This window comes from Nannobrachium achirus, assembly GCF_963921795.1.
Source record: "Nannobrachium achirus genome assembly, chromosome: 6".
NCBI lineage: Eukaryota > Metazoa > Chordata > Actinopteri > Myctophiformes > Myctophidae > Nannobrachium > Nannobrachium achirus.
This window is the reverse complement of record NC_137815.1, coordinates 28,675,212-28,700,749: the sequence shown is the minus strand read 5'-3', so window position 1 is coordinate 28,700,749 and position 25,538 is coordinate 28,675,212. Positions and strand designations below refer to the sequence as shown.

At 41.1% G+C, this 25,538-nt stretch overlaps 1 protein-coding gene across 1 annotated transcript in view; it reads left to right on the top strand.

Moving 5' to 3' along the window:
• Positions 1-6,912: 6,912 nt before the first annotated feature.
• The window catches only part of LOC308286553 (RNA-binding motif, single-stranded-interacting protein 2-like), a 92,354-nt gene continuing 73,728 nt past the window's right edge, over positions 6,913-25,538 (top strand). The window contains exon 1 of the mRNA XM_080727602.1: positions 6,913-7,012. Coding sequence (XP_080583728.1) covers positions 6,938-7,012 — 75 coding nt within the window. The 5' untranslated portion in view covers positions 6,913-6,937. The remainder of the gene's footprint in view (positions 7,013-25,538) is intronic.

The window sequence follows — 25,538 nt, the reverse complement described above, 5'->3', positions numbered from 1 at the left end:
CTGAAATCCAGACTTCATCATTACAATGGAAACGTATCATTGTCCTCATGCTTTGTTTCCAAAACAGTGCTGCATGCATTAAGTTTACGTAAGCCAAAGAGATGCTTGAAGTTCAGAGGGGTATCAGTTGTATCCATATAATGAACAGATTGTAAGAGATAAAACTGTCATGTTCTACCCTTACTCTGCTCTTATTACACACAAACTGATGCACGCACAGTCGCACACACACACACACGCACGCACGCATGCATACACACAATTGTGAGGATAACAGTTTGGAGTTTCTTTGCATTTTTCTTTTGCCATTTTTAACCCAGACCCTGAAGTCAAAATGGCTGATCTACAAGCTCACAATCTGTCACGCAGTGAAGCGTTGTTTACAGTATATGTATTTTCACACAACTAAATATAAATCAGCCATATAACTCCTCCAACCCTAACCCCTAAAACTAATCTCTATAAAGGTCAGTCCCAACCCTATCCTGAACCTGAAGCTTTTCCTATACTTGTATAAGCCTTACAAATATATATATATATATATATTATTATTATATTATTATTATTTTTTTATAACCACAAACCAAACCATTCCTCTTCTGAGAAGATCCACAAAAGTTGTCCTCACAACTGTCTATCGCCCAAGTTGTACTATACTTGTGGGAACATGCAGCGACACACGCACGCACGCACGCACGCACGCACGCACGCACGCACACACACACACACACTAATTTTTAAATGAACTGAGTACAAAAGGACCCCAGTGCAATCAAGCCATTGCGATTTCTTGCGGTCTAAATCCTTTTAGTAGACCTTGTATCTGAACTGTACTGTCCTGTGCTTTTCCTATGCAAACGTATAATAACGCATTCAATCAAAATGTAGGCTATTCAATCAAAACACAGAGAGAGAGGAAGGAAGGGGAGGGGGCTGTACTGTACTGTACTGTACTAGAGGTTGCGTAGCGATGAGCCTGTTGATGTACAAACAATGTTCCTGTCGTCAGGCTGGCTGCTGCCAGACCCACCAAGGTTGTTCCACTGAGTGCCACCATAGTGTCACTTTAAGTGCATGTGTCCCCAACTGCTGACATGTAGTCACACAGTCCCCTGACACACTGGTTCTTAAACCTGTGGGCATGGACCCCCAGGTGACAAGTGACGATTAAATGTTATAATATCTAATGAAGATTATATGAAAAAAGACCATTACTGCATCAAAAGTAATCAACCAACTACCGGTATACTATAAAAATCAGACCTATTGTGAAGTGAGCGGTGCATGAGTTAATTTCATTAAGCGTCCCGTGAAGCTTGGCCAATGTGACCCTGCAGGTGTACAACAACTTTGGGCGCTTTGTGCCAAGATGTACTGTAGGCCAGATGTAGGCCAAGCTTCAGAGCCCAGACAAAGCCGATGTTGGAGCTCTGCTCAAAAACTGGCCAACATTGACCAAATTGTCAAATATAGGCACAGACTTTTTTTGGAAAATAACCGTGGCGGGTCCCAGTTCAAATATGATTATCTTGGTGGGGTGCGGCCTGAAAAGGTTGAAAACCACTGAACACTATAGAGGCCCACACACTGATGCAATAATAAGACGTAATGCTATAAAACCAGAGTTTTTATACAGATACTGATAAAGAACGTAATTATAGCCGACAATACAGTAGTTCCGTTGCTCCACAAATTCATTCACATTCTCCAAAATTAAATATACACAATGCTTCACCGTAATAACCAAAAGGCACAGCCAGGCATGTGCCAAAACAAACACATTGTTTGTTTTGGCACATGCAGTGCTACAATCCATTGTACTGTAACACATTGTCAGACCACAGACTACTAAAATAAATAAATAATAATGCACTCAAACAGATGTGTCAGACCTCTCAGGTAAATAAACCTTTTACATGGCAGCAGACAAAACAGTGGTTCTCAAAGTGGGGTCCCTCAGTGGACCCTCAGTATTCCATGAGGGGGACCTCGCATCACCAGACTTTCCACCTCGGAGGAAAGCATGGTATTTGTTTTAAACAGGCCGTGTGATTCGGTCTACGAGTGGCCTAAACCGGAAAGATCCCTATTTAAATGCTCGAGAAGTGTAGTCTTGCCAATCGCTGCGAGTTGGACTAAAAGATGGATATACCAAGCAAACTTTTCCAAAATAAGCAAAACATGCATCAAGGGGTTTATTGGGTAGGACCTAAAATTATGCCCTTGAGCATTGGGAATTGTTTTGGGTTAAAACTGTTTGGTAGTGCCGGCCAAAGTGTAGTCTGTCTGATGACATTTGAGAACCACTAGTTGGACTCCTAATGTTGTAGTAAATAAGCGTCATACATATTATGAAGAAAACCTGGAGACTTGACATTCAGTAATTGGGTCTTATGATCAAAATAAGAACATTATAATGGTGTGTAAAATATTAAATCTAGAACTTGCCACGGACAAGACCAAGTCTTTGTCACAGACACATTTTGATGATACCTGGTAGCTGGCAGTTACTTGAGTAGCCTACCGTAGGCAATACAGTGTGGAGCAGCTGCTCCATTTGTAATGAATAGAATACTGACTATTTATCACAAACACACAGTGTTCATTGTTCTTAAGGCAGTGCAACAATACTCATGTCAAAAATCAACGTTATCACTGTTTCTATTTTTATTATCTATTCTATTTTGGTGGAACTGTACACCTGCATTGATATCACGCTATATTAAGATACACTTTGTGATCGTGAATCAATTGTAAATGATCACTACAGTATACACTCCAAATGACCCCTTGGGCTTATACAGTTGACAGGTGGTGATACTAGACTTTGGCTACAGAGCTGGGAAACTGGGATTATTTCATAGATGGAAAGAAAGATAGATATCCCTTTATTTGATCCCAGAGGCAAATTCAGGTGTCATCACAGTATAAGCAAGAACAACAGGACAGCTACAGGTACACAAGTAGAGAGCTACAAATTAAGAATATAGCGTTAGTTTATGCAGGACACCAGAGTCTCGCCCGCCCGCCCCGCTGGGTCAGCTCCTTTCCTATTCCTCATTCACAGATCTGCAAGTCATTACGTCACACTGTCTTACTCCAAACAGAGCTCAAGCTCAGTAAAGCTCAGTCCCTTTAAATATGGCTTGCTTTCTCTATACCGGATCTGAAGCCTAAGAATCGTTGCTGCTTTGCAGCCTCCACCACCCCAAACTTCACCTTTTGATCAGTCTGGCATAGGCTCAAATAAAAGTGATTTATGTTTGCTGATTCAAGCTATTATGCCAATGTATTGCTATTGTATTACTATAGTATCCCTATGGGGGTTTTGCTTAAAGTTCCCTGATTTTGCATAGCAGGCATGCATGGACAAAATTCAGGGAACATTTCCAAACGCAGAGCCCTTTAATGCCAAGTGTAACTGTATTCCATTTGTTGCAATAAATGGTTAAATCTACATTGACGTGAGTGTTCCTGACTAAGATGAATATTGCCCTGACGTGAGTCACGAGGAATCTGCTGGAAAATGTATTCCGTCTTACCATCTGTCCCTTTCATGCCCATATATGGATATATCTCTATATCTGTCAGTCCTTGTCCCTATTTGAGGGTGCTAACCATTCCGTCCTTGTCCCTTTTATGCCCATATATGCGGAGATCCCTGATGTCATCGTTATTAAGCCCATATCTTGCAATGCCCATATATGGACATACTGCGTAAGTCTCATGTGGTCTATTATGTCAGACATATATCGTCACTGTCGGGCAGAAACCTTGTATCTCCAAGTTTCAAATTTGTTCATTTTTTCGCAAAGCAAAGGCCTGCTTCATCATACAAGACCGTCGCACAAAACAAAATCATTTTTAACATGATTATACAAAACAAACGGTTTTGGACATACAAGGTTTCTACCCGACAACGACGATATGTCAGTCATCTCCATTTGGGTTTAATTTTTGAATTTCCCGAATCAAGGCAGTGGAGAAAGCAAAATGCAAGGAGACGAGTCCCGATGAAGCCGGTCAATTTGACATATGGCCCAACTTAAGTGGGTGCCATCAAAAATGTGGGAGTTTTGCTAAAAGTAAAAGTCTGGAATTCAAAATGTACTTGAGTAAAAGTACAAAAGTATTGGCATAAAGATGTACTTAAAGTACCAAAAGTAGAAAGTACTCATTATGCAGAATGTCCCATTTCAAGTTTTCAAATGTATAAAAAATCTTTTGAAAATAGCGGTCTAAAAGCTCACAATGTGATGCATCGTGACGCATTGTGAGCTTGTAGATGGGCAATTTTCAAATGGCCAAAATATAGGGCTGAAGTGGTTAATGTATGTTTTGTAATAACACAATTCATCTACAAAGTAACTAATAAGTACAGTTTTCAAATAAATGTAGTGGTGTAAACGTACAATATTTAAATGTGAGATGTAGTGGAGTAGAAGTAAAAGTATTGGAAATTGGAAATACTCAAGTAAAGTACAACACTATGTACTTACTTCCCACCACTGCTTAAGGTAAAGGATTTACATATTTATGTACCATATAGGGGGTGCCATGGATGCAAATGTTAGCTATTTCCAGTCCAGAGTCCGCACATTGTTGTATTTCTCCCAGTATGAGAGTTTTTTCTCGTTGGTCATGTTTTCAAACTCACTGGGTGTAATCTGTGGGAAGTACTGTATGAATGTATCTCTGATGTTGTATAGTGGACACTGGACAGGTGGTTAGAAAGTGCAGCTCTGTTTCCACCACATTTTGTATGTCTTCCCTTGGGAGCGAGGTCTGTCTGTGCATGGCGGCCTCTCTCTATTGTTCACTGAGTCTGTACCTACAGTATATAGTGGTAGACACCATTGTCATCCGTGATGCAACCAACAATGGACGAGTCATCCCCGAGTTGAGACAGAAGTCAGAGGTGTATAGAGAGTGAACAGGAAAGGTGACAGACAGCACAGTTCCTTGGGGAGTGCCGGCAGGGACATGCTGGGCCCCTGATTCAGCCCGGGAAAACGAGTTGGAGAGGCCCTCATTGCGCGCAATAGAGAGAGATCTCTCTCTATAGCGCTGCTGCAAGATTTGTGACAAAGTGACAACAAGCCAGTGGGCCAATTACATGAGTTATATTTCATCGTTGTCGGGTGGAAACCTTGTATGTCCAAAACCGTTTGTTAAGTATTTATCATTTTAAAAATGATTTAAACTAGTGAAAACAGCCGATCTACAAGCACACAACGCCTCGCACTGCGAGGCGTTGTGTGCTTGTAGATCTGCTGTTTTCACTATTTTTGTGCAAACAGTTTAATTTTTACTTTTGTGCAAACAGTTTAATTTTTTCCTAATGGCCGGCCTGGATCGGCCGGGAATGAACCGGCCGTTCGGGAGTTGTCCTGCTTTTCCCAATGGCCAGCACGTCCCTGAGCGCAGGTGCTTCTCATCATCACGGTTTCTCAAAGGTGCCTGCAAGCTGAGACGTTACTTTTACGCGGGTGATTTCAGTTGTTTAGCTCTCCCATCTTCTGAAAACTGTCTGTTCCCAGAAAACAGGAAACATCGTTATGGAGTCCAGTCCAAGTAAAAGCAAAAGTCAGAAGGCGGCCCATTAGAGAATAGTAAACACTGAACACTTTCCAAAGCAGGGTGGATGATGCCAGAGGCAGGCAGGCAGCTAAGCATCAACTCATTTGTTTTCTAGCTTGTGTAATTCATTTCATTCAGGTGCAGCCAAAAGTTACAAGGTGCTGTAGGACATCAATATGCTACATTACAGCTGACATACACATAGCAGAAACACTAATGGGCCGTCCACACCAAGCAAGTACTAATTATAAAGAAGATATGATTACAAAGAAATTGGCAGACTCCACATGTAACTATGATGACATCAGTGGTGAGCGATATAGTACTTATAAATTAGTTATAGTGCTAGGTGTGGACAATGGCCCTAAACAGACTGCCAGTGGAGCTATTGGATAGACAATAGGATCATTAACAGAAGAATATAGATTATAGGACATACCATATAGCATACATGGGCAACTGGCGGCCCGGGGGCCACATGCGGCCCCCACCTTCACTTAATGCGGCCAGCAGGTTGATATTGCCAATATCATATTGGAGTACTGATATATTATTGATTTCAGCTGTTCCAATTCAAAACATGGAACAATTAACCGCTTCAATTACTTCAGTTTATATCAGTAGCTAAATGACTAGTATTAAAATGTTATTATATTTATTATGTCCAATGTATTTGTATTTAAGTTCATAAATTAACGTAAGAACATATAAATGCATTTGAAATTAAAACAAAAAGAAGTTCTCAGGATTCCAAATAAAAAAAATAGCAAAAATAGCAAATCTACAAGCTCAAAATGCGTCGCACTGCAACACGTTTTGAGCTTGTAGATCGGCTATTTTTGCTAGATATCTAGTTCCACAAGCAATCTGTTATAGTTGCTAAATGGCAGGGGTGGGCAACTTTGATGATGGAGAGGGCTACTACATTTTCACACACAATGCATTTAAAACCTATAGATAATAAGACATAATAGCACCGACCTATAACAGACTACCAGTGGGACTATTAACCTATATTACTATAGTAGGCTTACTAGGCTACACACTGTCTACAACAAACTTCATAGCTTCACAGATCAGTAAGTAGGCTACACACACTACAGAGCAGCAGTAGGTTAGGTAGGCTACTACTACAGGCTACACTACACCGTTTGCTTTCCAAGCCCATAACAACTTCCCTCTCAGAGCAGAGGCAGAGCAGAGCAGAGCAGCCTGCTGACGTCAGCTGGCTCTCCTCTGGGCTGTAGGCTGTACTCTGAGGCTCCGGACACACACACACACACACACACACACACACACACACACACACACACACACACACACACACACACACACACATAGAGGAGAACAACATAAAATGCTGCTCTCCGTTCCTCCCAGGCCAGGACTCACTGCCTACAACGGATATAACAGCAGATACAACAGCAAGAAGGTAGGAAACAATAAACCACCTTTTAGCGGAGGAGGGGGATTTGTTTTCGCTTGTTATTCCAGACTATAGAGTAGAGGGCTGTTTGTTGTGTTGTCCCCCTGTCACATAGGCTACTACCATACCAGGACAACACGCCCGTGTGTGTGTGTGTGTGTGTGTGTGTGTGTGTGTGTGTGTGTGTGTGTACACGCGCGCGCGCGCGCAGTGTAAACTGCAGTGTCCTTGAAAAGCGAAACGCACCGGAATATTTTAACTTCAGTTTGGAGGAGGAGAATGTGTCTGTTTTATATGTGTTACCGTCTTGGTTAGAACAACGTCAATACAAAACTGTGTGTGTGTGTGTGTGAAAGAAAGAAAGAAAGCCGCTGCTGTCGCTGTGTTGTCATTTATAGAGGAGTGATAACTAGTTTTTATTTCGTGTTGTTTGGCCTGGGGTTATTGTTACAGCTACAGTACAAAAGGATGTGGGATGTGATGGTTATCTTATGGCTGTTGCTTCAGTCGTTTGGGGGTAAAAGTCAATGGAGACTGTAGTAGAGCAACAACTACACAGCAGGGTAAACACCTAACCTATACCTACCTATACCGTCTGTCTGTCTGTCTGTCTGTCTCTCTCTCTCTCTCTCTCTCTCTCTCTCTCTCTCTCTCTCTCTCTCTCTCTTTCTGTGTGCGTAAAAAGGGGGCTTCATCGTTGCGCGCCCCGTAAAATAGCCGATCTGACGGCTATTTCGTAGCCTACAAATCACCCCGTAATAAACTTGTGTTTGTCTGTCTGTGGAGTTGAGTTGTTGCTTGTGGGGTTTTGTTGGGAGGGAGGGGGAAAATAAAAGAATGATGGGGATTCATGATTAATGTTAGAACGTGGGACTCAATACCAACACTATTATGATAGATAGATGTTTATTACATCATTTAATATATCTAATGTAAAAGCAGGTCTTCGTTGTCTCTAACTCTATGTAGCCATGTTAATTTTGCAAAGTTCTCTCTCTCTCTCCCCCTCTTTTCCTATTTGGAAGTATAGCAGAATATATGCCCCACCCCTTTGACAAATCTCCCTCCAGATTATGACTGCATTCCCAAAACTATGAATGCATTATGCACTGTGACTATAATATTAACAATAATACTATTGTTATTATTAATAAGGGTAATAGCCTAATAATAATGATAATAACTAGTAAGAAGGAATTCTGTTTGTGTGACATCACAGTGAAGCCATAGAGTGATGTCAGAGCGGCAAACCCATTCTGTTAGAGTGGTTCCCCAGACATCACAGTGACGTCAGAGCATGATGTCAGAGCGACAAACCCGATAGAACCACAGTGTCAGGCGTGACAGACAGACAGATACATACAGACAGACAGACAATCCATACTAATCTGCGACCTACGGTCGCAATAATAATGAAAATAATTACATTCTTCTTTCTTTGTTGGCGTTGCAGCAGCTGTAGTGCAACTGTTGCCACTTATCTGGAGAGAAGGGACACAGAGAGAAGAAAATGTGTGTATTCTATTCTGAAAACCACAGGTTATTATTATATTTGCATTAGGATAAAACTATAGCCCTAATCTTATGTTTTAATTCACACCATTTTAATATGCTGCAGGGTTTCTCGTGGACACATCTAAAATACCCTTCTTGTGCTGTAGTTAATATTGCTTTTAAAGTCATGTTATGTCTTTGAGTGTAAAGAAAGAAATTACTTGTTTTGGAGCTAAGCAGTGACTATAATAATGACATTCTTCTGTGTTGACATTGCAGTGTGCAACTGTTGTCACTTATACTCGTTATCCGGAGAAGGGACAGCGAGAGAGGAAAATGCGTAGGCTAATATCTTTGTGCGTTGAAAAACCACAGGTATTTATTACTGCATCTGCATTATAGGCCGTAGTGCTTGAGAAGTCTTCTTATAGGCCTATTTGAATTCACAAGTTTAAATTAAGGTAATTGAATTATGCTGCATGGTTGCATGATGGATACATCTATTACTATAGACTATACTTCTTGTGCTGCTGTAGTTAATTGTCGCTTTTAAATTCAACAGGGGGTCCAGGACCCCTAGGGGCTCTTCAGAGTCACTAAAGGAGAACGGCCAAATCTGGTGATAGTTTTATTTTTTACATTAACCACTTGAACCCTAGCATCCCTATTCTGAGGAGAACTTTAGCCGAAAATAGCAGATCTACAAAGAGTTCTGTGTAGAGGGGAAAAAAGAGCGGACCAAGTACTGAGTGAAAGGTCAAGTTCACTAAGTAAGTATTGATGGTTTAGAGGTGAAATGCCTGTAAACACACATTAACATGAATCAAACACAACACTGATGACAGTTATCAACAGGGGCGTCACACCAAATTCTGGGCCCTGGGTACAAGGATTCACTGCGGGCCCCCCATGAATGTTAACTATTGAAAAATAGCAGATATACAAGCTCACAGCGCGGCACAGAGTGCCGCGCTGTGATGCTCATGTGATGCTCATGTCAGTGATGCTCAAACTTTTTCATGTGAAGGACCCCCAAAATGATATGAATTTGGCCACGGACCCCCATCTCAAAATATTTAGTTCCAGGGACCACCCAAGAAGCAAAATTTGAGTTACAAATGTTCACTTAAAAAATACATATTCAAAGATTTGCGCATAATTATTTTCACGACTTTTCAAAAATAGCAGATCTACAAGCTCGCAGCGCGGCACTCGGTGCCGCACTGTGATCTTGTAGATCTGCTATTTTTCAATAGCTAAAGTTATTAGGGCCCCTCCACCTTGGGCCCTGGTAACTCAGTCCCACTTTCCTACCCCTTGTGACGCCCCTGGTTATCAAACAGGTCTTATGAAGCTATCTATGAAAACGTTTAATCTGCAACACCATTTTATACAATATGTAGTGGGGGGGGTCCATGCTTCATCTCTCTCTCAGCTAGGGGGCCTGAAAAACAATGAAAAGACCCCTTGTGTTGTGAGAAAATAATTAATTGTTACGGATAGAGCTGTCACGATTAGACATTTTAATTGACGATTAATTGTCACACAAATAATTGCGATTAATTATTTAATTTAATTTTGTTTTTGGCATTGAAGACTGGAACATATGAATACAAGCTTAATTTTGGTTTGCCATTTAGGCTTCATAATCACAAACTGCACAGGGCAGCAGATTACTGATATATTTACTATTTTTGGAAATAGTTGATCTATAAGCTTACAACGCATCACAAAATGATCTCCTATTTCTGCTATTTCTCAAATTTTTCAACATGGAAACAATAATGCAGATTATGCAATAATTGCGATTATCTCAAATTATTGCGATTAGACAATAATAATAGATACCTATTTCCTCCCACGAGGGAAATTCAGTATTTTCAGCTCAACCCAGCTGATTCGCTGCCCATGGGGCTGCCCATGTGAGCAATGAGGGGTTAAGAGTCTTGCTCAGGGACACACATGGACATTGCTACCCCTGGCCTGGAATTGAACCTGGGATAACCAGGGGCTTTGGTTCCCCAGGCGGGCTCCCTAACCATTCAGCTATGCCACCCACTAATAATTGTGAGAGGCCTGGTTACGGACCTGTAAGCTTCACTCCAGTGATGTGGATGGCACGGTGTGTCACTTTGAAGAAGTGATGCTGAATGATGACGAGGGGATTGTTTGAGGACGGCTTCATGGCTTTGTTGTGACTGACTGGATGTTGTGTGTTTTACTTCAAAGACAAATACTGTTGTCAAACAACCTGTATGCATCATGTCATTCATGTGCCAGGAGCATCATTGGTGATGTGACATAATTACTGCCTTCTTCAAAGACATCAGGCCCTCCCATGCACCCCTCTAACCCTGGCCTGATGTCATTAGACTTACTGGTGGGAGGATAAACTGTATTACTGCCTCTCTCTCTCTCTCTCTGTCACTCTGTCTCTCAACCACACACGTGCACGCACGCACACACGCACACACACGCACGCACACACGCACGCACACACACACACACACACGTGCCTTGACTAGTTTGTGCTTAATTGTCTTATGCAGAGCTAAATGTATTGTTTGGTTTCTTGGAAGTATCGAAGACACATGATTCTTTTCTGGCTCGAGAGTGAATCAAAATCAAGCATATATAGAAGAAAGCATGATAAATTATATGTAAACTTTGAATTGTTTGGGATCTTTTAGTTTGATTCTATCGGAGGTACAGTAATTACTGTATAATGTAACAGTGACTCACTTTATCGGAATTCCCAATTTTGGGCATGTCATCATAAGAGAATTAAAAAATATATGTATATATTAAACACGTGTTTAACACAAAACCGGGAAACATTTGTGTCATTTTAGATTGAGCTCAGAACGTGCCTGCCGTGCTGCGAGCTTATAGATCAGCTATTTTCGAAAAACCCTGTCACAACTCACAATTTGCGCAAATCTTTTTTTAACTCAAAACTTTGCTTCTGGGGGGTCCCTGGAACAAAATATCTTGAGCTGGGGGGCCATGGCGAAATACATATAATCTTTGGGCTTCCTTCCTTGACAAGAAATAGTTTGAGAACCAGTGATATAGAGAAGCATATGTTTTTCAGAAAACTGTTAGGATTTGGAAGACATTTTTACTAGAATCTGTCTTAAATGGTTAATGTAACACTAAGAATAATGTCCATCTTGGACTGATTGGGTGTTTCACAAGCTGTCTGACCTCACCTCACCTGAACCCGTTAAGAATTTCACTAGCATTCTTTACGTTTTTGGCACTTTTCAAATGTTTCAGATTAGTGGTCCCATGAGTTGTCCTTAAATGCCCCCATTCAAAAACACCACTGCCAACATAATGGCTCACTTTAGTATAAACACTAGGGGTGTAACGATATAGTAACTGTATCGAAATAACGTTTTTAACTTAAAAAATCGAAGTACATCGAAATGAAAACAGCTAAAATCGAATCGTATCGTTTTATTTTGTATCGCATCGAATCGGCAGTGCAAAGAATCGATTGTATCGATACTACCTACTTGTGTATTGTATTTAGCATTTTTAAGGAGAAAAAATTAAAAGGAGGGGTTTAATTACTTTTCCTTTCCATATAGCTACACTGGTCTATCGATAAATGTGTGTAATCTCTGGGTTCATGTCAAGGTGCAGGTTTGTCAAGATACAATGTCCATGTATTTGGTAGATAATCACTGTGTTTACTTGTTTATATCCATAATAATACATGTTTCCCTTAAAAACCTGCACTATCCACACCTTTCACACAGATTTAATTTCTTTGCTAAATAGTTACTATATCGATTTTAAATCATTGAATCGAATCATATCGTATCGCCATGAATGAACCAATATCGTCCATGTATCGTATCGTTAACCATGTATCGTGATATGTATCGAATCGCTATTAAAATGTATCGTTACACCCCTAATAAACAAGTGATATTTGATATTTCTGTTGTTAAAATAAGTGTTAAATAGCTCTATATTCCCTTAGTAATCATTGCTATAGAGTGTTTGTTCAGTAAGTGTTCAGTAAGTGTTACATAGCTCTATATTGTGATATCATAGGCGGAGTTTCACATTTGCCCTGAGGGGGGGCAGCTTGCGCAGCAACATGTCAACAACATGTCAACTTACAGTATCACACAGTCCAACAACTACTGCACATTTTATAAATAGTATTCATTGTGGCGAACAGAGGCATAAAGAAAGATCGCTCAACTTATTGCTTATTTGCTTGCTGCTCCACCAGGCCACGTTTACTGTACCAAATAAAACACAAATACAATTTATTGTGCCAGACTCTGCCTTTATGCCATATACAATAATACAGCGACCCTAAACAGTTACAGACCACTATCTGGCTGGCACACATAGCCTACATACACAGTAGTATACAGTATTATACATGTGAGCACAAGTGAAGGACAGCCTATCGGTGATCCAATCATCCAACCAAATTATGCACAGCGCAACACACGCACGCATGCACGCACGGCGCACGCACACACGCACACACACAGTACACTTTACACTATACAGTAGGCTGTAAGTCATGAATTGAATCAATAATCGATGAATTGAAGAAGTAAACACCTTTTTTGCGTCCTGCATATATGTCCACGAACTTCTTAGGACAGGTGACAGTTTTGCTGTTTTGTCATCCTCAATGTTCAGAAGGGCAAGAGATGGAAAACCTTGTATCTCCCATTGTTGACTGCAGCCAATTTCGAATTCTCCTCATGGCAGATCCAATTGGCAGAGTCAGTGCCAACTGTAGCATCTTGTACAGATTCTTTAACTTGAATTGGTTATTATATGGTTATTTACATTGTTTATCTTACAAAATACATACACAAACGAATGAAACAATTAAACTATAATAGTACCTTGAGATGAAGAAGCACTAGGGATGGAGCTCGTTAATTTTTATTGATAATGAGCACCTTATCGATGTTGCTTATCGAGCCGGGCTTTTATCGAGCCCACTATTGAGTTTTTTTCTGTTATTTTGTGGAAAGACATGATGAGACACTAATATATATATATATATAATTACAGTACTATTCATGAATTAATAATAATAGCCTACTGTAAAACTATACTATAAACTATAGGCTAACATTTCCATGTCTCTCCTTTTCTTTTTTTTTTCTTTTTTTTACAGTAAATGCATATCTATTTTTTCCATTAAATACATTTGACCAGGGCCTTCAAATACAGTACTTTAACAGACAGAAGGCAAGTCAACCTTTTTATTTTTGGAAAATATTTGAAGAAACTAAAATTTAGTTTAATGTGTACCGTCTCTTTAACAGTGTAATTTATAATGCATAGTACGACGGTGTCACGCAACAAAAAAATACCCAATCAACAAGCTCAAACCGTGTCTGCTCGCACCGCGTTGTGATCTTGTACATCTGCTATTTTCGGTAGACTGAGAAGTCGCGCTGGCAACGCTACGGATTCATTCGCACGGAGCGATACATTATAACTCTATGGCATTGATTTTGAGTGTCCCAAACGGATTATTATCGATGGAATCATTCATATTTTCAAGCACCACATACTTTGGGTGGAAGAGAACGGTTGTCGCGCTGCTTCAACAGCCCGCGTTGGAGTTGTTTCAACTCGTCTCAGACTAGCTCTGGTCCATAGCGTTAGTGGAGGAGAACTCCACTAACGCTATGGACCAGAGCTAGTCGCAGACGTGCAAAGTTATTGATTGCACTTGGGTCTTAGTTGATGCACTATGGACAAGTGCCTGGCTCCGTCTGCATTGTCGAAGTGTTCCCTCCCGAGCATGATGTAACAACCGTGCTGCATATAGCCCATTGTATTTAGCTCTCCCCTTGTCTTTTCAAAAAGGTAACCAAACTTTTTAGTGTTTCACGCGTTCCACCGTTGTTCCGCGGCACGCATGCACTTCCAAAGCACACAACTATCGATGACGCATTGTACCTCCCGGCCCCCGGCCGCTATAGCAGCCCATGACGTGACGCTTACCCGATAACAGGCTCGACAAGCCAAACCCACGTTCGGTGGGGGAACCCTTCTTGGTGTATCACCTAACATGCTGTGCCACTATGGTCAGAGAGCGGCCCGGTGCTACGCTAAAACTAAGGCACCCATTGAATTCTGTGACCATGGACGGCGCACAAAATAGCGTCGGTGGATTCCAAACACACACTGCCGTTAGTTCTATCGTCTGTTTTAAGACTTTCTACGCGGATTTCATTTGTGTTAACGTAGGGTACAGTAGCATGCCTTCACCCATGAACAATGGTGGCGTCTGGACTTTTTAAAATATTTTTTTTTTTCGCGACGTGGTAAATTATTTTAACGTGGACTCCAATGGAGGCGATGCGTCCGTGGGACCCCAGGACAATGACGTGAATGCGTCTCTAGGCAACGTGAATGCGTCAGAGACGCGGGACGCGCACGTAATGACGTCACTGCCTATCGCATACATAAAAAAACACCCCTATACCACCAGTAAGACTCCCTAATGGGGAGATAAGCCACCGTCATGTCGCATACACAAACTTTAGAAGGCAGTCGTAGCCAATCAGGAGGGAATATGGGAAATGGGACATATCCATGTTGATGACATGACTTTTGCATGCTTTTAGGCCAAAATGTGTAGGAGCAGTGTGCAAAAATATGTTTGAAAAAATCGGCCTGATGGTGGCGCTAAATGGGAGTGTGTGTGCAAAGTTTGGCATCGATAGGGGCAACAGTGGCGGAGATATGAGTAGGGGAAAAGTGTGACTTGACGTACAGACAGACTGACAGACTGACAGCCGGTGGAGTTTTTCATAGCAACTTGTGACCTGACGGTCGCAATAAAAACATCAGCTATTACAAGAGACAGTCATACCAGTTTGTAGCGTTACCAGCCTTTCCAGAAAGTAGAGTGATATCTTGCAACACTGAGGCTGGGGTTGGACAGACAGTTTATAATTTAGTCTTTTTCTTAGCAGACGGTCTTAAAATCCAGAATCCAGAGCGATTTACAATAAGGACAGCAGATACAGGTAATACAGCAGAGCTGCATAATAATGGAAAGCTGAGACTCATTCAGTCGACACATACATTTGTACATCAGGTTCCTCTATAGGGCAAGACAAACCGGGGATTCTATGGGCGCTGGGGGCATGTGCTGCAGGAACTGATTGGAATAACGTTCCTTCCACGCGCTACGTCCGACCGGGGAAACTCCCCTCTGTCAGGTTAAAAAGAAACAACTTGGGGGGGTGTGCCCGCCCGCTGGCCTACTGGACCAGGAGCATACCACTTAGGCATTGCCACATAGGCATGGATGCCTGGTGGTGTCGCCGGTTCGATTCCCGATCCAGACGACCTTTGCCGCATGTCACTCTCCGTCTCTCCCCCCATTTCCTGTCAGTCTAATAACTGTCCTATCAATAAAGGCCAAAAAACAAATATCTATAAAAAAAAATAAAAAAAAGAAGCAACTTGGAGTCAGTCCGTTGTCTCCTCGGGTTGGCAGAGGGAGTGTAGCACCCAGGATTACATTAGATCAAGGGTCTTCAACGGGGGGTCCAGGACCCCTAGGGGGTCCTCAGAGTTACTACAGGGGGTCCTCTAAATCTTTGTGTGATAGAAACCTTTTTCTCCTTTTTTATATTAACCACTTGAACCCTAGTGTCCATATATTCTGAGAAAAGTTGCCAAAAATAGCAATTCTACAAGCTCACAACGCCTTGTAGATCGGCTATTTTTGGCAAAGAGGTTTGTTGTAGACGGGAAAATTAGTACAGAGTGAAAGGTCAAGTTTAAGTAGAGAGTGAAAGGTCAAGTATTGACGGTTCAAACACAAATTGACATGTACCCAAAATACACTGATGATCGTGCTGTCAAACAATGAAACGATATGGAATCTATTAAAAAAGTTGTGGAGGTCCCTGCTTCGTCTCTCGCTCAACTAAGGGGTCCTTGGCCTGAAAACGTTATTAGATAATTGACACCGGGTGAAAAATGGGTAACAAAATCGTGGGATAAAAATGTAGAGATGAAAGAGAAATGGCGGGAGAGTCACTGCGGTGAGGAATGCTTCCAGAAGCAGCGTGTTGTAGTCGGGATGATGACGTATAGAAGCTGCCGAGGCCAGAACTGTGGAAAAGAGGAAGAAAAAGAGGAAGGAAGCAGCGTTCCTTCGTCCTGTTGATCCTGCTGCTTGTTGTTAGCCTTGGTGCCTCGTGCAACCAATGCAAGTTCACACAGAGGTTGAGTTCCTCCCAGTGAGATCTCTCTGACATTACCCTCCTCGCCTCTCTCTCTCTCTCTCTCTCTCTCTCTCTCTCTCTCTCTCTCTCTCTCTCTCTCTCTCTCTCTACAAGGACCTGGGTAGAGTGGTAACACAGTTATAATCCATTATAGTGGATTATAATTTGGGATAGTTGTAATACAAATTGATATTGTATTATAATCACAGTTAAAAGGGTCAATTTGTTTCTTACCGATAGAGGTACTTTTGTATAATGGAAAATGTAGATATTTTCATGTGGTGCGGTGTGGTGTGGTGTGGTGCTAAAGCTGCAGTCGAAAGGGGGCTTTATAGACCCCCAGGTGTGGTTTTAATGTGCACATTTGCCTTTTTGGTTTCTTCCTGAAAGCTGAAAGTGCTTAAAGTACTAAAAGTTCTATAAGCCGATCTACAAACTCACAACGCGTCGCGTCGCGCTGTGAGCTTATAGATTGGCTATTTCAAATAGCCTAAAATTATGGCTAAAGTGGTTTATGTATGTTTTATAATAATTATTTCTGCTCTCTCATAATTTATATCTGCCAAAGTAACTAGTAACTAAATTTTTCAAATAAATGTAGTGGAGTAAAAGTACAATATTTGTATCCGAGATGTTGTGGAGTAGAAGTAAAAGTATTGGAAATATGGAAATGCTCAAGTAAAGTACAAATATCTCAAAATTGTACTTACTTACAGTACTTAAGTAAAAAGTACTTAGTTACTTTACATCACTGTCAAGGTTATTACAGAACCAGATGAAGGTAATGGAGTCTGGTTACTATATCGTCGTTGTTGGGTGGAAACCTTGTAGGTCCAAAACCGATTGTTTTGTATTTATCCTTTTTAAAATATTTTAAACTAGTGAAAACAGCCGATCTACAAGCACAAGCACACTGTGTGCTTGTAGATCAGCTGTTTTCACTGCTTTTGTGCGATGGCCTTGTATGATGAAAGCAGTGCTTTTCTTTGCGAAATTTGTACAAATTTGAAACTTCCAAGACCTCCAAGCTCACAACGGGTCGCGCTGCGACCCGTTGTGAGCTTGGAGGTCGGCTATTTTAGCTTGGAGGTCGGTTATTTTCGGCGCGCGATTGATACCACACTGAACTGAGCATGATCAAGTCAATACTGGAGATGTGGCATAACGGCATGGATTTCTACACAGAGAGGGCAATTCTTTCAACATACTGTAAAATGCTGCGTTCAAGTTCAGGAGAGTTTGGACAAGGCAATTCTCTTTTATGCTGCCGTCAGGTATGGAAAGAGGGCATTTGCATTTCTTCCACCATAGTAAAAACTGAATTCATGGTCTGGAGAGGGCACTTTTTACAAATGGATAAAAGGGCAGGGGCTCAAACCCCCTTTGGTGTCTATGTTGTGTGCACGTGCCTGGACTAGGCTGCTCCTTCTTACCTTGACATAGGACAAACAGGGTGTTGTGTGTCTGCGTTGAGGCCTCTCTCTCACTGTGTGGAAGAATGGCATGTTTTTGTAAAGTTTGTGTCAATCAGAGATTCTTCTTGCTTTTTTCTTTTCTTTTCTCCGTGGTATGTGTCCTGCCTGGAGCTATTTTTGAACCAGTGTTGTTAATTTCGTCGACCAAAACTACAGTGAAAGCTTTTTTTTATGTTTAAAAGCTTCTATTTTTTAATAGCCACAGTTAAAACGTAATGTTTGTCTCTGGAAAAAAAATCTGCAGTTATGTAGTAAGAGTAGAGCTGGGCAATTAGCTGAAAATGTATATCGAAACCGATGATTGAATGAATTTGGAGTAATTGTTCATTCATTGCAATAAAGGCAAAGGTTTTAAATAATGGTGATAGTGATATGAATATCATATCATCGCCCAGCCCTATAAGTAAGTCTCTGGAACGTTCCACACAAAGCCCATTCACTCCTCTAGTCCCCAGGGGATGAATGGTGGAAGTCAGGGGGCTTTTCATGCCTCTCTCTCCTTTGAATTAACTATTTCAAACTTTCACTTTCAACTCCCAAGGCTTTGAAATGTCACCGCTGCTGGGCTAACTCTTGCCTTATGTGAACTTGTTCTCTAATTTCCATCCTATTTATATACTTTCGTGCAGCTTCTCTTTGATGCCCGGAGATGGGTGCGTGCTGTAGGATGACAACAAAGGAATTTTTTGGAATTTAAACACAATGTTCACAAACAAACAAAAGCTGGCTAAACTCCACTGGACAGCCACAGAGCCATACATTATGTAGGAAGGTGAACCGTATACGCCACTGTTAGAAAATAAATACTGGCTTTTTTGCAAAATACAAAACTTAATAGATTTAGCTTCTGGAAAGGAGGGGTTAACGGGTTAATTATTACATAATACACATATTATCTAAATAATAAAAGAAAAAATGCTTTGCTACCATATGTATTATTTTTTAACATCAAGTTTGGATTGACCAAACACATTCTTGTCATGCTTATAATTCTCAGACACTTTTGACAGACACTGTGCTTTAAAAAGTATAATTGGAGGCTAATAATAACAGTTCAGTCGAGTCCAGTAATTCACATATTTAAGTGTGTTATTTTTGCGCAAAGCAAGCAGAAATTTGTGGCAACCTCATGTCTACAACTGTTACTTTTCACCTTTCAAATTCTAAAGCATCAAAAGTAGCAGATGTACAAGCTTGCGGATCTGCTACTTTTGATGCTTTTGTGTGACACTGTAGGGGAAAAAAAAATTACAAAAGTTAGAATTTGAAGATAAGACGTTTCTGCCCCGACAACAACGATTCATGAGTTGCACTTTTGTAAGACTGTGACACCGTATAAGACCACTGGTTCCCAAACACTGGGTCGGGACCATTTCTGGGTTGCGGACACATTTTTTATGGGTTGTTTCCTACATTTTTAATTATTCTTATTTCAAAACATCTAACCAAAAGCTAAGATTTTCATTAATAATAAAAGTAATTTCGTAAAGGAAAAATATAGGAAAATCCATAAATTAGAAAACAACTGTTTTAAAAGTAGTGAAAATAGCCGATCTACAAGCGCACAACGCGGCACGAAGCGACTGCGTTGTGAGCTTGTAGATCTGCTGTTTTCACTAGTTTGGGTCCCAGGCAAATCATTTCTCTTTTGGGTCTGGAGCTAAAACGTTTAGGAACCATTGGCTGCTAGAGCATATTCTGCTGACCCCAGATGCCTTACATTGTAATTAAAGGACAGAGGAGGACATTAGAAACGCTGCCCTCAGCATTTCGTCTTGGGGGAGCGAGCGTCATAATGAAAAAGATTTGTTGTCGTCTTTTGTTGAAAACTCATGTCTTTTTTGGTAACCCAGTTGAATGCATCCATGCAGGCCGGCCGGACGGACGTCGTTTGGGGTTCCCTGGGCATATCATTCCCCCATGTCATTCACCCTCTATAGCAGGGGTGGGCAACTTTGATGATGGAGAGGGCCACTATATTTCCATACTCACTCCAGACGGCCACATTGCATAGTATTACTGTCGAGCAGAAACCTCTTATCCAGTAAGAGTAGCAAAAATAGCCGATCTACAAGCTCAAAACGCGTCGCAGCGCAATGCATTTTGAGCTTGTAGATCTGCTATTTTTGCTACTTTTGAATTGGAATCCTGAATTACCTTTTGTTCTTTTTTAATTGGAATCCGGAAATGTAAAAGTTTGATTTAAGTTCAAATGCATTTAATTATACTTAAATACAAATACATTGGACATAAAAAAGACTAACATTTTAATACTACTATTAGTCATTCAACTAGTATAGACCAAAGTAATTAAAGCGGGACATGTTTACATGTTTGGAATTGTAAGAGCTGAAATCCATCAGTATTCCGATATTAACCTGCGGGCCACATTAGGTGAAGTTGGGGGCCGCACGTGGCCCCCGGGCCGCCAGTTGCCCATGTATGCCCTATCCATGAGTTTCCTACGCCCCATAGTGCATTGCGCAAACGTCTGCACCGAGGTTCCGCCGCCGATTTACAAGCTCACAACGGGTTGCATCTGCGACGCGACGTGAGCTTGTATGTCTGCTGTTAAACCCGGAAGTTTGGTCCTGATAGTCTCCAGTAAACTCCCGCGGAAACTTGTGGATAGCATTCAGAAATGTGATCGTCTACGGGGACCTACCACGGCTTGCAGACAAAGTCAGAGAGAGAAGGATGAGGCTGGCAGAGCACTGTGTCAGGCACCCTGACATTATGGGAGCCAACCCAGGGCAAAGCCAGGAAAGGCAAGAAGTGTGGCGCCAGCACCATACGAGTGACAGTTTATCTAACAACACTGTAGAGCTCAGGACCGTGATGTTAGATAGGAGAGAGTAGAGCCAGGCCAGAGATTCAGGAGTCCTAGTGTTGGCTAGACCGCACTCTCACATCGCATCATGGCATCCACCACCTAGCATTCACATTTTAACATTTAAATTTCAGTTATTTTATGCATATTTCCTCCACCTTTAATGTGCTTGTTTTTGCACATCAATCAGATTTTAGATCGGCACTGAGTACATCTGAAATGTCAGATCTATACTTCTATTTACATGCACACACATATTAAATTAGAACAATGTGAAGGAGTTAGTATAGGCAGGTGTAATGATGTGTAATTCACAATTGACGTGGCTTTGTTTTAAAGTTAAGCATGGCCAGGCCATGAAACCCTCCACTGGTCAAAAAGGCGCCAATGTACTAACTGAGCTTGAAAACAATGGAACAATATCTTAAGCTGCCACTGAGTTATTATGGCAAGGTCTGAACTATTTCATTTGATTTTGGCCAAACAAAACACGCTAACGTTCGGGGCCTTGTCGACCTTCATTAGGTCATGCTCCGATGAAGGCCCTCTTTCCAAGAGCTGCCCAGACTTTCCTTCTGGGAAGGCACTTCAAAGTTCAAACTACTCCATTACTGCAAAAATGCTTCATTTATCAGTGTTTATTATGATATGCCACGTTGTTGCGTTAAAATCTCATACCTCCACATGTGGCCTGTTTTAAATCCTCATCCGTGGGAAAGCTGACAGTCCCACTGTGAGGGAAAAGTTACATTTATTCAAACTAAACTACCGTATTTCTGCTTTTGCCAATACCAATCTATGACATGCCAGCATTAAAACGTCATCTATACTCTGCCCTTGCCAGCGATTCAGAGCGTTTTCACAAACCTTTGAAAAATCATAGAATGTTATTCTTCACGACGATCCACAGACCGGTCGCTTTAAAACCCTGTATTAGAGTACTGGAGAATCAGAAAAAAATTGTGCCGTCGCGATAGTCCATTCCATAGTTATTGGTAGTTGAATGAGCAACACAAAACAAGGAAGCTATGAAAAGGCCATTTTTCCAAATCCATTACAGTGGGAGGCTGGATTCTTTGGGAGTCAAATGGTGACTCATAAGTTAGCGAAGAGCGCCATCTAGCATAACAACTGAAAACACACAACAGGAGTCAAAAGACGTCATTGGCGGTGTTGGCGCTGGATATCCGTTCATCAAAACATGTCATTGGAAATTCGTGGATATTTTTAGTTTTTGTCTCATTCCTAATGCCTCATTCACACTGTAGCAGCAAAGCTAATGGTTTGCTTGGTAATTCAATGTAATCTCAATGGAAACCAGCTTTAAAGCTTTCCAAGCTTTGTTCCCAGCATCTCCAGCATCTTAAAGCTGGTTTCCATTGAGATTACATTGAATTACCAAGCAAACCATTAGCTTTGCTGCTTACAGTGTGAATGAGGCATAAGCCACTAATTTAATGTCTGGCGGGCTCTCCAGTTGGAGACTCAAAGAGTCTACATTGAGTGTGTCCATTGTAGGGATGGGACAATAAGTGATATTATCGTATATCGTGATGTAAAAAGACTCACGATAATCGTATCGTGGAGATTTAATTTAAATACCACTTACCCCTCTAGAATTGGTAAAAGGTACTTATAATATACGTACTTAGTTAGTAGATAGTCTTTTTTTTCACTCTATCAAATGTCTTTGCCAAAGAAATAGCCGATCTACAAGCTTGCGTTGTGAGCTTGTAGATCTGCTATTTTATGTTACTTTGTGTGCTCACAAAGTAGTACAGTCCAGTCCAGTCCAGTGTAGTCCAGTCCAGTGACTCCAGTCCAGTGCATGTGCATGTGCACACACACAACAACAATAATGTGTGGCATGTGGCGTATTTCCTCTGGGGTGAGCGTGGTATATGTGATACTCCTCCTGGGTGTACAGAAGGCATGAGGCGTATACATTTCGCCTTTGCATAACTTGAATGACTAGACGCTGTGTGTCTTTTTTACTGCCTTCCTCTCTTACGCCAGGCCCATTATCTGTGACACGCACAAAAGACACACCACTAAACTATAAAGCCAACATAACAGGTCTTGATGTCATGCCTGATGGGCCAATGAATGATACTTAGATAGACTGGCTGGAAGGTGTTCAAACACTTTCATTTAATGTTGTTGTATAAACAAGACACTTTTTATCTCTTGCTAAAATAAGTGTCGGAAACAGCTCTATATTCTGATAGTAATAAAAAATAGCACATATACAAGCTCACTGTGTGGCACGATGCACGCTTGTGATTCTTTTATCTTACTATTTTTAGATTTTTTTTTTCTTTTTAAATCTTGAAAGTATTTGAACATTGTTTTAATACCTTTCCTGCTATTTTTCAGAACCACTGTTCTAAACCATACTGTTCTAAATCCTAAGGATTTTCTGAAAAAGGAAAAAAGAGAGAGAGAGAGATGAAGCATGGACATTTTCATAGATTCCATATAGTTTCATTGTTTGGCAGCACAATCATCAGTGTATTTTGAATTCATGTCAATTTGTGTTTTCAGATATTTAACCACTTGTACCATCAACACTTAATGAACTCGACCTTTCACTATGTACTTAGTCTGCTCTTTATCCCCTCTACACCAAACCTCTTTGCCAAAAATAGCAGATCTACAAGCTCACAACGCCTCGCGCTGTGAGGTGTTGTGAGCTAAAGTTCTCAGACTATGGGCGCTATAGGGTTCAAGTGGTTAATATAAAAAATGAGAAAAAAAGTTTCTATCACACAATGATTTGGAGGACCCCCTGTAGTAACTCTGAGCCTGAGGAGGACCCCCTAGGGGTCCCGGACCCCCTGTTGAAGACCTCTGCTGTATATATACAGCTAGAATCTAAATTGACACAGATGCCTTCCCAGGTTTTTTAATGGATTAAATGTGCAGTGGAATCCTGGGCTGAACTTGAGCTCTGTGTGCCGTTCGTTTACCTTTGTCCCTCTGGCAGAGTGCCAGCTAGACTATGTTTATCTCTCTCTCTCTCTCTCTCTCTCTCTCTCTCTCTCTCTCTCTCTCTCTCTCTCTCTCTCTCTCTCTCTGTCATTGTTTAATGCATCAGATATTTTGGAGTGGTCCCCCCATTCCTCTGTGCCAAGAAGAGTGAGCCAAGGTGAGAGCAGGTAGAAACACAGAGAGAGCGAGACACACACACACACACACACACACACACACACACACACACACACACACACACACACACACACACACACACACACACACACACACACACACACACACACACACACACACACAGAGCGAGAGAGAGAGACAGAGAGACAGAGAGAGAGAGAGACCTTGGAGAAAGCACAGCTGTGTGAAATATGAGACGGCGCTCTGGTCTGCAGTGATGCCAGACATTACTGGGCCTCCACATTCTGTTAGATCAGTGGTTTTCAACAAGTGGTCCGGGGACCACCAGTGGTCCTGGAGGGGTTTTCAGGTGGTCCCCAACTAAATGATGAGAGAGTCGGTATAACTAAATGGACCCTTATAGATCTTTAACTATTGAGAGTGTAAAAGTTAAACCCAAATGGACCCATATGGTATTGTTAAACATCGGCATTACCTCATTTCACAGTAAAGTCTACACAATTAGAGAATGTAGAATAATTGTTATTGTGGGCTCGCCTATAAGGCGAGCACACTTTAGATATTGTCATTATTTATCTATCAGGCAGGCATACTATATCAAGTTCTCCTCAAAACTTCGGTTCCTTTCTACTCCTACATACTTAGTGAGAAAATGAAAATAAAAACATCAATGTGTTCAGTTTACAGTGGCGAAGTGTGCTATTATTTTTTATAGCAATCGGCCAAATGGTGGCGCTGTAGGAAGCCTTCGAAAGTGCGATCTTTGAACAGGTATAGCTCATGCTGTGTTATACATACAGCCATGAAACCTGTATACACTTATGCGTCTCCTCATGCCGAACAACTTTTACCCTCTAACTTTTGACCTCTGACCTTTAGGTCTCCCACAATTCGGAATTATATGAAAAACAGTAAAAATCTATCTCCTCCTGGGATTTTCGCGTCAAGTGCACAAAACTTTTTTCACATGAACTTTGGACCAATACGGTCAAACTGTCTGGTCGGATTTCTTTTAAAGTGAAATATATTTTTTTAATAATTCAATAAATATTGCGGTTTTATGCAAATTATTCTTCGGCCTCTAAATCATACATACAAAGTTACACGTTCATGGCATTTGGCAAAGATGTGGAGGGTTAGTCAAAGTATCACTGAAACCAATTTTATTCCAATTTTCGCGTCACGTGCACAAAACTTTTTTTACGTGAACTTTGGATCTAAAGATCTGTCAGATCGGATTTCTTTAACATTGAAACATGCTTTTTTAAATAATTCAAACAATATTGCATTTTTATGCAAATTATTCTTCTGCCTCTAAAACATACATGCAAAGTCACATTTTCATGACAAAATAG